At 40.1% G+C, this 13,621-nt stretch overlaps 1 protein-coding gene across 3 annotated transcripts in view; it reads right to left on the reverse strand.

Annotated features, from left to right (window-relative positions):
* TAFA1 (TAFA chemokine like family member 1) overlaps positions 1-13,621 on the reverse strand; it is a 584,591-nt gene that overhangs the window by 499,024 nt on the left and 71,946 nt on the right. Inside the window, exons 1-2 of one of the 3 annotated variants that reach the window (XM_044253197.1) lie at positions 10,336-10,815; positions 8,292-8,412 (exon numbers count right to left, since the gene is read on the reverse strand). In XM_044253197.1, coding sequence (XP_044109132.1) covers positions 8,292-8,409 — 118 coding nt within the window. In that variant the 5' untranslated portion in view covers positions 8,410-8,412; positions 10,336-10,815. Of the gene's footprint in view, positions 1-8,291; positions 8,413-9,135; positions 9,154-10,335; positions 10,816-13,621 lie in introns of those variants that run through there. The other 2 variants (XM_044253198.1, XM_044253199.1) reach the window with 2 other exon arrangements.

Genomic DNA, 13,621 nt, shown 5'->3' on the forward strand with positions numbered 1-13,621 from the left:
CTATGGGACTTGTATGCACTTACATGCACTGTAAATCTCTAAGAGGAGAATATACCAGACAATGAGTACTTCCCCAACACTTAATAGGCTTTTTCCAAGCAGCATTGAGGTTACTGTATTCTGTGAACTGGAAAATACTGGCCTAGAGATTTCCTTGGATTAAGGCTCTTAAAAGGAAAGGTGCCTCATCCCTACTGTGATGCTCCTTCCTCATTACCATTCGATATAAAAAAGGCTTAATGTGGTACTTTCCTGCCAGTATTTGCATTTTTAAAGGATGTAAAGTTCTTGCCCAGTGGATGAGAAAATATTTATTGAATACTTACACAACATTCATTCAGTGGGAAGTCTGACCTACTGGCCTGCTGACCTGAATCTAAGATACATTATCAATTTCAAGAGCATTACCATGCTTTTTCCTCCTCTGTGCAGTAGCTCATCTAAACCTGGCATTCTGTATTCACTTCTTTATTCACTTCAAAGCCTATGACTCAATCCATCCATTTTTCATCCACATGAGGGGGAAACAAAAAGTAATTTGGGTATATGCAGACTCAGTCAGCTCGCCTGTATTCTTGAGTGACATGAAAGCGTGTCTAAAAGAGAAGGTCTAGTAAGGGCACCGTGAAGGTAAATACAGGTCATCACATCAGCAGAACAATGACCTTGGCTGAGGGTGTAGGTCTTCCTCCCTCCCAGACTCAGGGTGAGGTTTGGTCTGACTCCTTCCCTGCATGGAAGAAGAATGTGCTTCATGAACAGCCACATCACTGAGCGTATCTATCCGTCTTCCAAGAGAAAATCGCTGCGATTATATCAATTCTCTTTTCTTTCTCTGGATCTTTATTATATAAAAATGGAGAAGGAGAAAGAAACAGTAGGCCAACAGGGTTCCCTAAGTGCTTTGAGGACATTAACGTTAGAGAATCTAATTAGTTTACACAATGGTTAACAAAATAATTCATTTTCTTTTTACCCCAAAGAAAGGAAAAATTGCTGTCTGTTATTTCTCCCTGCTACAAAGATGAAGTGAAGTTTTCTCTTGATATCAAAAAATTGAAAGCAGAGGCCTTTTCCTATTTGCTAAGAGAAGGTTCTCTTTAGTCCCTTAAGACCGCGCTTATAGTACTTTCTAAATCTGTAGGAAAAAAACTTGTGCTGTGACTGAAAACCTTAGGGACTGAAGGTTTTACTGCATTTGTAAGTATATTCCTTGGGTTATTTTAGTTAATGGAACTGCTGTCAAATAGAGTAAATAGCTACACAAATTATTGCACAAACACGCACATACACACATACGTACGTGTGTTATACTGACAATTTAATATTTATACCATTCTCTTTTTGTGGTATCCCTAAATTATAAACACACTTACAAAGGCATATGCAATGATCCATACACACAAGCAGTAATACATGAAAGAGAATTACAGATTTTACCAGAACATTCATTCCTTCTTTCCTTAATAATGTAACAAATACTTTTGAGCCCCTATTATATGTCTAGTTCCTTACTAAAAGTGAGAGATAAGCAGATGGATAGCACAGTGGCTCACACTTCTCAATGCACGTGATAAGAATAGGCACTTTAGATATTGCCCAAATTAAAAAGAATTTTTTTTGGAAATTTTTAGCTAAACAGAATCAGGCTTCCTATCTGCAAATCTTTCCAGAACTTGTATGCACTTACATGCACTGTAAATCTCTAAGAGGAGAATATACCAGACAATGAGTACTTCCCCAACACTTAATAGGCTTTTTCCAAGCAGCATTGAGGTTACTGTATTCTGTGAACTGGAAAATACTGGCCTAGAGATTTCCTTGGATTAAGGCTCTTAAAAGGAAAGGTGCCTCATGATACTTTCCTACCTATTCTTCCTTCTTTCCCTTTAAACTGACAACACTGTTTGATACATTTCTAATTTTGCCCATAAAACTAGAGCTAATATTTTAAGCTTTCGGTTAAAAAGTAATATTTTCCTATATTAAAAACAAATCTTAAAAACACATAACTGGGGCATCTGGGTGGCTCAGTCAGTTCACCGAAGCTTTTGGTTAAAAAGTAATATTTTCCTATATTAAAAACAAATCTTAAAAACACATAACTGGGGCGTCTGGGTGGCTCAGTCGGTTCACCGTCCAGCTCTTGGTTTCGGCTCAGGTCGTGATCTCAGGGTGCTGGAGCGGAGCGCCTCTTCACTTCTGGCTCCCCCCTGAGTGGAGTCTGCTTTGGAATTCTCTCCCTCTGCCCCTCCCCTGCTCTCTCTCATTCTCTCTCTTTCCGTCTCTCTCAAATAAGTAAATCTTAAAAAAAATTTAAAATATAAAAATAAAATCCAAAAACTATAGGAAATAAGAAGTCCAAGGCATTCTAGTCCTACCACTAGGTTTAACTGATACTACATATAAAATGCTTATAGCTTTTCTGACATCTTTTTATGCCTGTGTTAATATTTTGTTTCCAAAATGATTTTGAAACTGCATATTCTGTTTCTTTTCTTCTTTTTTTTCCCACTGAGCAGTATATCATGGGCATTTTTCCTTAGGAATACATATAAACACATCTCATTCTTTGCAGTGGCTACATTGAGTCCCATTGTGGGGGATTTATTTTACCAATCTCTTTTCCATGTACATAAAGCCCCCCTCCAGTTACTTGCCATTAAATTAACTAGACCTTTGCATACATTTTTCCCACACCTGTCCAATCATTTTCTTAGGATAAGCGCCTCGAAATGCAATTGTGTAGGATTTGCACATTTTACATTTTGGGAGAGGTTGCCAAATTGTTTTCAAAAAATGGTGCACCAATTTACATACTAAAGCTTTGAGATTTTCACACAGTTTAAAACTGGAAGACTTTTTCAAAAAGTTCAAGTTGCCATCTTAAATGAACTTTAAGAAATTAACAACTGAAGGCTAATGTGTAGTAGTGCCGCTTCTAAATATTTGTTTTCAGTGTGGTCTAAGATCTATTTTCCTTAACTATGATGAATTGAGGCCATAGACTTGAGCTCACATAAGTAACAATATTTATATAGCCTAGTGATAATTCTCTTATAAATTCAGGGGATTGACAGGAAATATTTATTTGCATCTCTACTTGGTTTTGATACTTTTGAGGTCTTATCAAACGTCCATAGCTGCACTCTGACTCTGGGACAAGGTCAATAACATCAATCAGATGATCAGTGGATTATCACTAGCACCAGCTTACACCAAATAACAACCTGTCTGCTCTAATCCTTAGGTCAATTCACTACACTTAGCAATCCAGTACTGGTAAGAATTCTTAAAAAGCCAATATGCAACCACTGTTGTTCTGACGATATCTTCTATACTACAGTTGTAAAACAATCCTTTATTATAATGTGCCTTGGTATTCTAACGCATATTCCTTAATCAGCTTTCAATAAAGTGATACTGAATACTAAAGATAAGATCTACAAGAATGCTTTTTAATATTTTAACCAAAAAAATCACACTTTTAAATGCACGGTGATGTTCCACTATGCAATAATTAAGTCATAAATGTATACCTCCGTCTAACAACATAGTTTGTTTAATATAGTTTTAAATCAGGCCAAGCACAAGTTACATAGACAATTCTATTCAGAGTGATCTTTCCTTATATTATTTCCATACACACCTGTCATACAATAGCAGCGACTCAAGAATAAATGATTCATTAGGCACTTATAACTTCTTGTCTCATGTAATTTATCTTTGTAATTTTAAATTACTAAAGAATCCCAAGGATCTTTTCTTACTAAAGTATTTTGAAATGATCCATATTTTATTAAGTTTCAAGAATAACACCCCCCCCCACACACACACATACCCACACACTCGAAATTAAGTAATCATTAAAATTACTGTCATAATTCATATATCCATAAGGGGGAAAAAACTAATTCTAAATTAGAAAGTTACATCCAGCAAACCATTCCACCTTTTTCACCTGTTACATACCTGATGCTTAGAAAAAGTTGAAGCTGTCTGTTTTAATTACCTGAAACCAGGGAACACACCACTTTTGGGTGTTCATTGTTCAGTCTGTCTCTTTTTAAATTATGTGTCCCCTTCTAACTTTACTATTTATATACATAAAAGGCACGAGTATTCTTCAAGTTGTTATAGTAATTTCCTACATTGTTCTTAAAATAAAAACTTGATTTAGCCAAATATTAAATTATTGAAATTACAAATCTGTTAATCTACGGCACATTTTACTCATTTGTGTAATTTTAAAATCCACTTCCATTTGATCGACTGTTTTAATCCCTCCTAACTGGTGAGTAAGTGAAAATAAATGGTGCATTCCTAATACCATAAATATAAAAAATAGAAAGTACTTAGAGACTACAGGGGAATCTATTAAAATCAGTCTGTTTTCTGGTTAACATATTCTCATTCTGTTTGTGTACTAACCCACTGCATTGAGAAGACAGATCTCAAATTCACGGCCTCACAAAAACAATGTGCAGATTTCATGTTTTGACAGCAGAAATTGGCCCAGATCTCTAACCATTTCCCATACAGGACCCAGGCTGGCTGGTGCCATCCAGGTGCGGCACAGTCTGATGAGGGGGACAACGCGTCAAATTCCACTCATCTGTCAGTGTAGTGGATTATTTCTTGAGAGACTGAAATTGGCTGCTTGGGATGGGAACACCATCAATCTTACTGTGTAGGGGATGGTGAAGCTGCGGGTAAGCGGCTGGCAAGAGGGGGACCAACCGTTCCTAAGCAGGTGAGGAGGCAGCTGTAAAGCCTTCACTCTCCCCCCATTCAGGGCTCTGAGGGAAAGATTTGTCATTTTTCACATTTCCTGGATACTTGGTATGCATGCAGTGTCCTCCTGCTCCTGCTTTATGAAAGAGGTGATTTTTCAAGCTTAGGCAAATGTGGCAAAGCTCAGGGTCTGCCTGGTGTCTCATTTTTTCTCATCATGTCACTTGTTTTAACTGATTTGAGAAAATGAGATTATGTTTTTCCTTTTTGCTCATTTATCCAACTATTTATTTATTTATTTGCTCATTTAAGGGTGGATTGTCACAGATAACTGGCCGTGATTTCTCTCTTGTTTTCATACACATTTCATTAGTGTCCCTGAAGATTTAAGACTCACAAAGGGAAACATCACAACTCTCATCAAAAAAAGCATACATTTACTCTTAAAATCAAAACGGATTGTATTAGAGGAGATTGCATTTCTGACTGAATCTAGAATATTGCTGTGTCCAAGATCTATCGCTTTAATCTTTGCAGCTATTGCTGAAAACCCAAGAAAGTTGAATAAACCTATTACATAGAACCATTGGACTCTCAGTTTGATGTCATTTTAATCTTCCTGCATCTAGAAAGGAGTACATATAGTTTCTTAATTTCATCAATGAATCTGTAATGGATCTCAAATATATAAGCATTGGGGGTTAAAATTGGGTTCCGAGCTACAATTTCTTGGGGTAGCCGACATACAGATAGACCATGCATTGGTGATAATAAGACAGTGGAGAAAGCAAATACTGAATTTGGTTTTAGTCAACACTTAATGACATGTTTCTCAGTTTAAAATTATAATCTTTTGATAATAAGCCCCATAAAGATTTGAGTGTACTTAACAGAAGTAGCATAGCCATAACCCCAGGTCCAACAAAACAAAACAAAACAAAACAACAACAAAAAAACCACCCACAAAAAACCCTCCTGTATTAAATGATGAACAGATAGTCTAAGTGAAAGCTCACTGCAACGTATACTCTATTTCACGACTATACACATCCAGCCGAAAAGGCAGCGGTCTTTTTCTAGCCAGGTATTACATAGTTTAAAAAAAAATCGGGAGATTAACACAAGGTTTTGTCCTATGTGGATTGTTAGCTGTGTGAACAGCAAAACTTTACTCATTCAGCACCTGTACCGTGTACCTTTGTAGATGTCAGTTACTGATATTCAAGAAGGAGCTTCACAGTTTACAAAGCACTGTCGCAGAAATCCTTTTATTTACACCCCCACAATATCTCTAAATGGGAAATTGGGCCCAGAGAAGAAAACTGACTTTCCCAAGGTCAAGCCGCTTCAAGTTAAGCACCCGAGATGAAGGCTGGTCCTGAGCGCTGCCATCGCCTTGTGCCACCCCTTACCAAGTCCTGCCATGGACACCTTTTTTGCAGTTTAAATGAGTCCGTGCGTTGACATAACTTGGAAGTTTTCACAGATTATGAGAAACAGTTCGCACCCCCTCAAGGAGGCTACTGGGCGTGATTATTCTGTGCCCTGAGAGATATTATGCCCTCGTTGGGAAACAGGCCAGGGAGGTGACATCAGACCGACCTGACTTCCAACGGCAGTTATTGGCTGTGCGGTCTCACACAAGTCACCAGATCCCTCAGAACTTCAGTCTCCTGGGCAACAGAAGGATTGGGGGCGGTGCGTGTGTGGGGGGGGGCGTGCGCGTTGGGGGGGGGGATTACACCTACTTATAGACGGATTAAGACAACGTGAGAGTGTGCCTAAAACAATCACAATAGTTACTTTTGTTACGAATTCTTACTGTTAACGATTACAATGTATGCCGATTTGCCGTGTTATTTGTAGGAATGTAACAAATCAGACATTTCTGCCTGAACAGATTGGTAATTAACTAACTGGAGGTAAACCCGGGCTTCCATAACCCACGTTTGTTCTTCCTTCGCCTCGGCACCGAAGCCTCCCAGCGTGGGGGTGCCGGCTGGGGGACGAGGACCCACAAGGCGGAAATGCAAGCGAGCGGTGGGGGTGGGAGAGCGGTTTCCATGCCCACCTGCAGGGGCACCAGCGCCCCCTCGCCTTCCCTCCGAGACTCAGGGCGTGGGGAGTGAGGGTGACTGGGGCCCTTGACGCAGCCCCCGGGCTGAGGCCGCCCAGATTTCTCCTCCCACCCCGACCCCTCCTCCTCCCGAGTCCTTGGCGGTGCCGGGGGGGAGGGGTGGCCCTGGCTCCTGCAGCGAACCGGCTGGGGCGCTCCCCCGCAGCCCAGCCCGCTGCGGGCGCGCGGGAGGACCCCAGGTTGCACCCTCGCTCTTTCCGTCCTGCCCGCAGCCTGGAAGCAGAGCCCGGGGAGGCAGCACACAGCGCCCCGGGAGGTGTTGCTGGACGATTGCGCCGACGAGCCCAGGACTGGTGCCCAGGCTGATTGCGGAGCCTGAGATAGGCAAAAGCGTGGACCCTGGACCGCGCAGCTGGAGCCAGCCGAACGTATGGGAGGCCAGGAAGGCATTTGAGAGGGGATGGAGGGCTGGGAGCACTTCCGAACTGAAGATCAGGAGCTTGGCGGCGCAACTAGTCCCCGGAGCCCACACTTGGCGATGGGGGAGAGCGGCGCAGGTGGAGGGAGGAGTAAATGAATGCAAAGACTGAAACTAAACAGAATATGGAAGGAAATCTTTTCAAAGAACCGGTAAGGGTAAGGACAATCAAGCTGGGGGACAGTAATGGGAAAGGCAAAGAAGGTGAAAAAAAAAAAAAATCCAGATTGAAGAGTGAGGCCACGGAAGGGTAAAAGATATACTTTAAACAAAAAGACGAAGAAAAGCAAAATGCATCCGGAAATCAAAATTCAATATGGAGGGGGGAGGAATCAGGCTAAAGGGAACTTGTTCCTGAAAGTGCCAAGGAAGAGGGAGAGAAAAACACCACGGAACAAACTGGAAGAACAGAAAGTGAAGGAAGGAAGGGAGAAAGGGAAGGACACAAATTAAACCAGACAAGAAATAGTAAGTTATTTTAAAATTTCTTTTACATTAACAAACTACTTCCAAAGTTAATTTTGGCACTAACATCTCCACAAAATCCTTAGCCACATACACACCGAGATTATAATATCTACACTGGATAAGATATACAAGGAATATCCATACACATTATTTTATTGTTGCAAAGGTCCTATTTTGCCTCTCTAAAAAAAATCAAGTCTTGCAAGTTATCCCATCTTCTGCAGCGTTTTGGTTATTGGCCAAAGCATCCCCAAACCAATGACTTCACTTTTTTAAGGTGTGAGGAAGGGGGTAGGGAGACTCTTAGAGAAAACCATTTTTTTTTTTTTTCTGAGAGATTCATAGAAATACCTCTAGGGCATTTTAGTATCCCCCTCACCTTGCCCCAAAGCATCCAGCCAGCAGCAATGTGAGTCTTGGAATTCAGAGGCAAGCTGCCCGCAGGGTAGCACTTTCTGTCACTTACATTCAACCATCTGTTAGGGTGACAGCGGTGAGACTTGGAGGCTGCAGGGGAGCCAGCGCCCGACTTACCTGGTCTGTGCAGGTGGTGCTGCTGGAAAGTGTGCTGAAGGGATCCATGGCAGAGGAGCAGGGCACAAGCACTTATCCACAAATACAGGACCCAGGACATCGCAGAGACCATTGCCATTCTCTAAAGAGAGCATGAGATAACGAGGATTACCCCCAGCTTCAAGCCCCCAGCTCAGTCAGTCCCACTGATGAGAGAAGGAGGGTCTCAGACGTCATGTCCCCTTTGCTACTTTGCTGGCTGAAATTAACCCAGCAGAGGTCATGCCATGAAGGGGGATTGAGGGAAAGCCTTCCTGGAGAGATCATGAATTCTTTGTGAAATTCTGCAAAGCCAAACTCCAAGGACTGTCAGAACACAAAAATAAATAAAAGTTTTTGACTCTCCGTTAGGCAGTTTAAAGCACAGTATCCTGCCTATACAGCCAATGTTTTACACGATGATCTTTAAACTATAGTTATTCCAGGCTTTGAAAAGCTGCATACTCCTGTTCATTCTAACTTCATTGTAAGTCTGACATAAGCCTGGAAGGAAAGAGTGCATTTTTTTTTAATTCTACAGTCATGAATTTTTAATCATTCTGCTGTCTTCTAAACTAAGTAATCATTTCTCAGAGGCATGTTGTAATCTCCTGATAGAACCGGTCTTTTTTGGCTGGACTTAAAATCAGACGGAATTGTCTTCAGCCAGAATGAATTTCAGAGGCAAGATCTATGCTTCTATCCTAGAGCGAGCCATAATTTACAATATTGCTTTGCCACCTAAGAGCCCATCATGGCATTTGTTGTATAGTGTTGATGAATATGCATACACAGGTGGTGTATGTATTTAGGGATGAACATATACCTTTTCTCAGGCGCTGAAACTTTGACAGTCTTATCTGCACCTATAAGGATCTTACGAGCTACAGAGGCTCAACTGCGCTACATATTGTCCAATTTCTCAAACAACACCTTATGCTGCATTTCATATTGCCAAATTAATCAAACTTGAAGCACCGTCCTTACTCAGCCAGTGATACAGAAGCATTTTTCTATACAAGAATCCAGTTAAGTCTATTATTTTCTCTTAGAGCTGTAGAACCCAGACTGTTCCTTTTAAAATTTTTTCTGCTGTCAAATGGCACACTACAAGTATTTCAACTATACATTTAAATCTGCTAGTGACCTCCCAGTGTGGTTTCTTTATTCAAGGAAACTGGCACTGTTTCAAAAACTGTGATGTTCAGAAAGCAGAAATATACATTATATATATGTGTGTGTATAAAGACATAATACAAGATAATTTATGGGCTTTAGGAGAGAGATGCAGTATTTAAAAGGGGTTTAGGACTGTAATAGACAAATGGTGACAACCATAATTAAGTGCAAAGTAGGAAAACATTATTTGCAACAGCATGGTGCCTTTCATGCCTCACTCTGTGATTCAGATGGACCACTCACTTTATAATTAGTTTCACTGCCCACTGTTTACTTTTGTACACAACAGATTCAGCCTCGCTGTTTTCAGAACTATCAGTATAACATAGATGCATTCTCTTCAGTAGAGATAAATAGCAACACCCCTTCTGGGAATCTTGAAATGAATGCGTTTAAGGGCCTTTTCAAAATACCCTGCATATTATAGAAAGACAAAATAGAGGTGACTGTGGCATGCACTGACTACTTGTGAATTTCAGTTATAATGCACTAGAAATTCATCTAAACTTTAAAAAAGCCTACCACAATCAAAACTTAACAGTTTTTCCATGACTGTGCTTTCTCTTGCTCATTTCTTCACCCCCATAGCTTTTAGCACTTAAAAAGATTACTGTGACTTCACATTTGCAGTATTTTCCTTCTTTTTCCTTTTTTATTTAACTTTTTTTAAATTCTCAGCATCACTTCCAAGGCTCCTGCCTATCAGCTCACTGTTCACTCTCTTGTCTCTATGTTAATAGGTGTTTTCCACCAAATAATGCATCCAGCCTTACATAGTTCTCTAAATATGACTGAATAGGTTACAAATCTGCTTTCTGAATCTTAAATCCTTAAAGAAGCTTCTTACCTGAAAAATCCAGCCAAGAGCAGAGTACTCTATTAGTGTTCATTGGAAAGCTCTAACACTTTCTAAAATCCATCTGTGCACAATTGGAGGCTTTTTTTTTTTTTAAAGATCTTCCCAATAATCTTCTTTATCAGGATTAAAAATATATTTTTCTCTTCCAATGCTATTTCCACAGTAAAGAAGACATCGGGTTCATTCAGACTGTATTGTCAGAAAAGGAGCCAAGGTTTGAGGGGTAGAAACCTTGTCATTTTCACCTTTAAATCATCTCCTGGCGTCACCTCTGTCTGATGAGACCTTTGAAGTGATCCTGATGAGAATCAGTTTACAGTTAATGACGGACCATCCCCAGTCCTGTGCAGTCGGGGCAGAGTAAGGCAGCAAAATGTAGGAGCAGGGCTGCTATACGGTGCTGGTGCTGTAAGTAGCAGTAGTCTGTTTCAATACATCCCTCCTCTGTAAAGTATCACATGTCTTAAAGTGACATTACCCTCTGTTACAGCTACAGGGAATTGTAATGCCTGCCCACTAACTCTTCAGCAACTCAAGCAGCACTTTAACACTATATTGTCTGGTATGTTCTGTTAGAGCTATCACGGATACCACTCATTTGCCAAAGGAGTAAAGAGGGAAGGAAGAACAAAAGAAAAAGCATTTTGCAAAATACTGATAGTGTTAATGGGTGTTCGACTACTAATAGTAAAAGCAAAAGTGCACTATATGGGCCATTTCTTACCCCTTCGTGGCCTCTGAACCAGTATGTGAACCAAAAATATTGTTAGGTTTATACAAATTTAAGTCTGTCAATTGTTTTGGCAGCTAAATTTGGGAATATGGCATACTTGGAATATAATATAGATGCTTATATGCATAAGCCCAATAAAAACCTTCTCAGATTTTTGAACATGTTTAATAAATAGAAACATGTCATTTTCAGCACCAGACACTGGGCTTTGACAAAGAAATATGCTCAAAGCGTTTTTTTAAAAATCTCCCTCTCCCTCCAATAACATGCTGGAGTAGGGAGAGGAAACACTCAGAAACCGAACATTTTGTTTCTAGTACTTTGGTTCGGACACTCTCTTCTTCGGAAATAGTGTGATTGTATCTCAACATTAACAATGCACATAAGGCGACCTACTTTTCACTTATAGACTGCATGAGCACTGATTCTCAGAAACACTCATTCAGTTATTTCATGAATTGCTTATAAAGTACCTACTATGTGTCAGATGCTTGAAGACAAGGCAGAGAATAAGATCAGTGTGATCGCCAATGTCATAGGCCAAGTCTTTCATATTTTTTTTTCTCAAAATCAAGATGATTCTCATGATTTTCCCTCCTCACAAACCTTTTAAAATGCCTCAGAATATCTCTGCCTTGCACAGGTGTTATAAAGAAGGGTCAAAGGGGCACCTGGGTTTCTCAGTGGGTGGAGCCTCTGGCTCTTGGTATAGGCTCAGGTCATGATCTCATGGGTGGTGGGATCGAGGCCCACGTCACACTCCACACTCAGAGGGGAGTGTGCTTCATGATTCTCTCCCTCTGCCCCTCCCCACCTCAAATAAATAAATTAAAAAAAAAAAAAAGATAAAGAACGGTTGATGCCACCGTGCGACTTGGGAAACCATCACCTTTGCTCATGTTACACAGAGTGAAAGAGTGAGAGCCCCTGCAGATGTATGGGTCCTTCCCATGGGTCTTTCCCACTGTGTAATGTACATGTAACAACACCAAAGTAGGGGCGCCTGGGTGGCTCAGTGGGAACCTCTGCCTTCGGCTCAGGTCATGGTCTCGAGGTCCTGGGATGAAGTCCCACTTCGGGCTCTCTGCTCTGTGGGGAGCCAGCTTCCTCCTCTCTCTCCGCCTGCCTCTCTGCCTACTTGTGATTTCTCTCTCTCTCTCTGTCAAATAAATAAATAGATGTCTTAAAAAAAAATCAAAGTAACAGTAGTGCATGTGTCATTTTTGTGGTTCATTATTGTTGTGTTGGTGATACATATGGAAATTGTATACCGATGGTGCAGTATCAAGGCACAAATAACAGCAGTGTGGCACCTAATGTTTTTTAAACCTTTCCTATGAGTAGTACTACTCTATGTGGTTATAAGGTATAATTTAATCTTTTTTACTCACCCCATAAGGTAAATATTATTATTATTATCTCCATTTCATGGATGAGGCGTGTTTCCAGGGGGAACAGGGAGATTAAGAAACCTGCACAGGGTAATATAGCTTGTAAGTGATAGAGCTGGTTTCAAACTCCAATGATCTGGTGCAAGAGCCCATGTCTTAGACACTCAAAGAAAATACTTCATAGTTGGGCTGACTGGGTGGTTCAGTTGGTTAAGCATCTGCCTTTGGCTCAGGTCATGATCCCAGCATACTGGGACTGAGCCCTGCATCAGGTTTCCTGGTCACCAGGAGTCTGCTTCTCCTTCTCCTTCTGCCCATCCTCCCCTGCTCATGCTCACTCTCTCTCTCTCTCTCTCTCTCTCTCTCTCACACACACACACTCTCCCTCTCTATCATAAAAATAAATAAAATCTTAAAAATTTCAGGGTTAAAACAACCCCCCAAAATTAACCATTACTTTTTCTCATTTCTTTACCATTAAGATAGTTTCAAAAAAGTATTATTTATCCATTTAACAGGTATATATTGAGTACATTCTTGGCTTTTGAAATATAGAAGTGTGGAAAATAGTCTGCTCCATGAATTTGTTTTATTTATTTATTTATTTTGTTTTTGCTATGCTAATGCATTCAAGTTAAAAGGAAGTTAGTAGTAAGGGCTACCATTTTGAAAAACTAACCATTATGTTCTTCCCTTCTAGGGATTAAATTAAAGCTAAACATAGTTACTATAAATTCATTCAATTTAATAAACTTGAAATACTAAAGGATTATGTTCAAGGCACTCAGATAAGCATTGTAAATTTTTTTTAAAAGACTGAAATAAAGACTTTCTATATATGCATGAATGAAACAAGACTATCAATGTAGTTTTATGTTTTTCTTCCAAATACCTTGTAGTCCATTGTATTGCAGCCAATGACCATTTTTCCTAAATGATATGAACTTCAACAAATACTGGAATTTAAGGCAATTTTGTCTATTCTTCCAACTATTTTGTGAGAGCAAACTACCTGATCACATCTTTCTTTCTTTCTTTTTTTTAAGATTTTATTTATTTATTTGACAGAGAGAGATCACAAGTAGGCAGAAAGGCAGGCAGAGAGAGAGAGAGAGGAAGGGAAGCAGGATCCCCGACAAGCAGAGAATCT

This window comes from Neovison vison, chromosome 6 (genome assembly GCF_020171115.1).
Source record: "Neovison vison isolate M4711 chromosome 6, ASM_NN_V1, whole genome shotgun sequence".
NCBI classification, from domain to species: Eukaryota; Metazoa; Chordata; class Mammalia; order Carnivora; family Mustelidae; genus Neogale; species Neogale vison.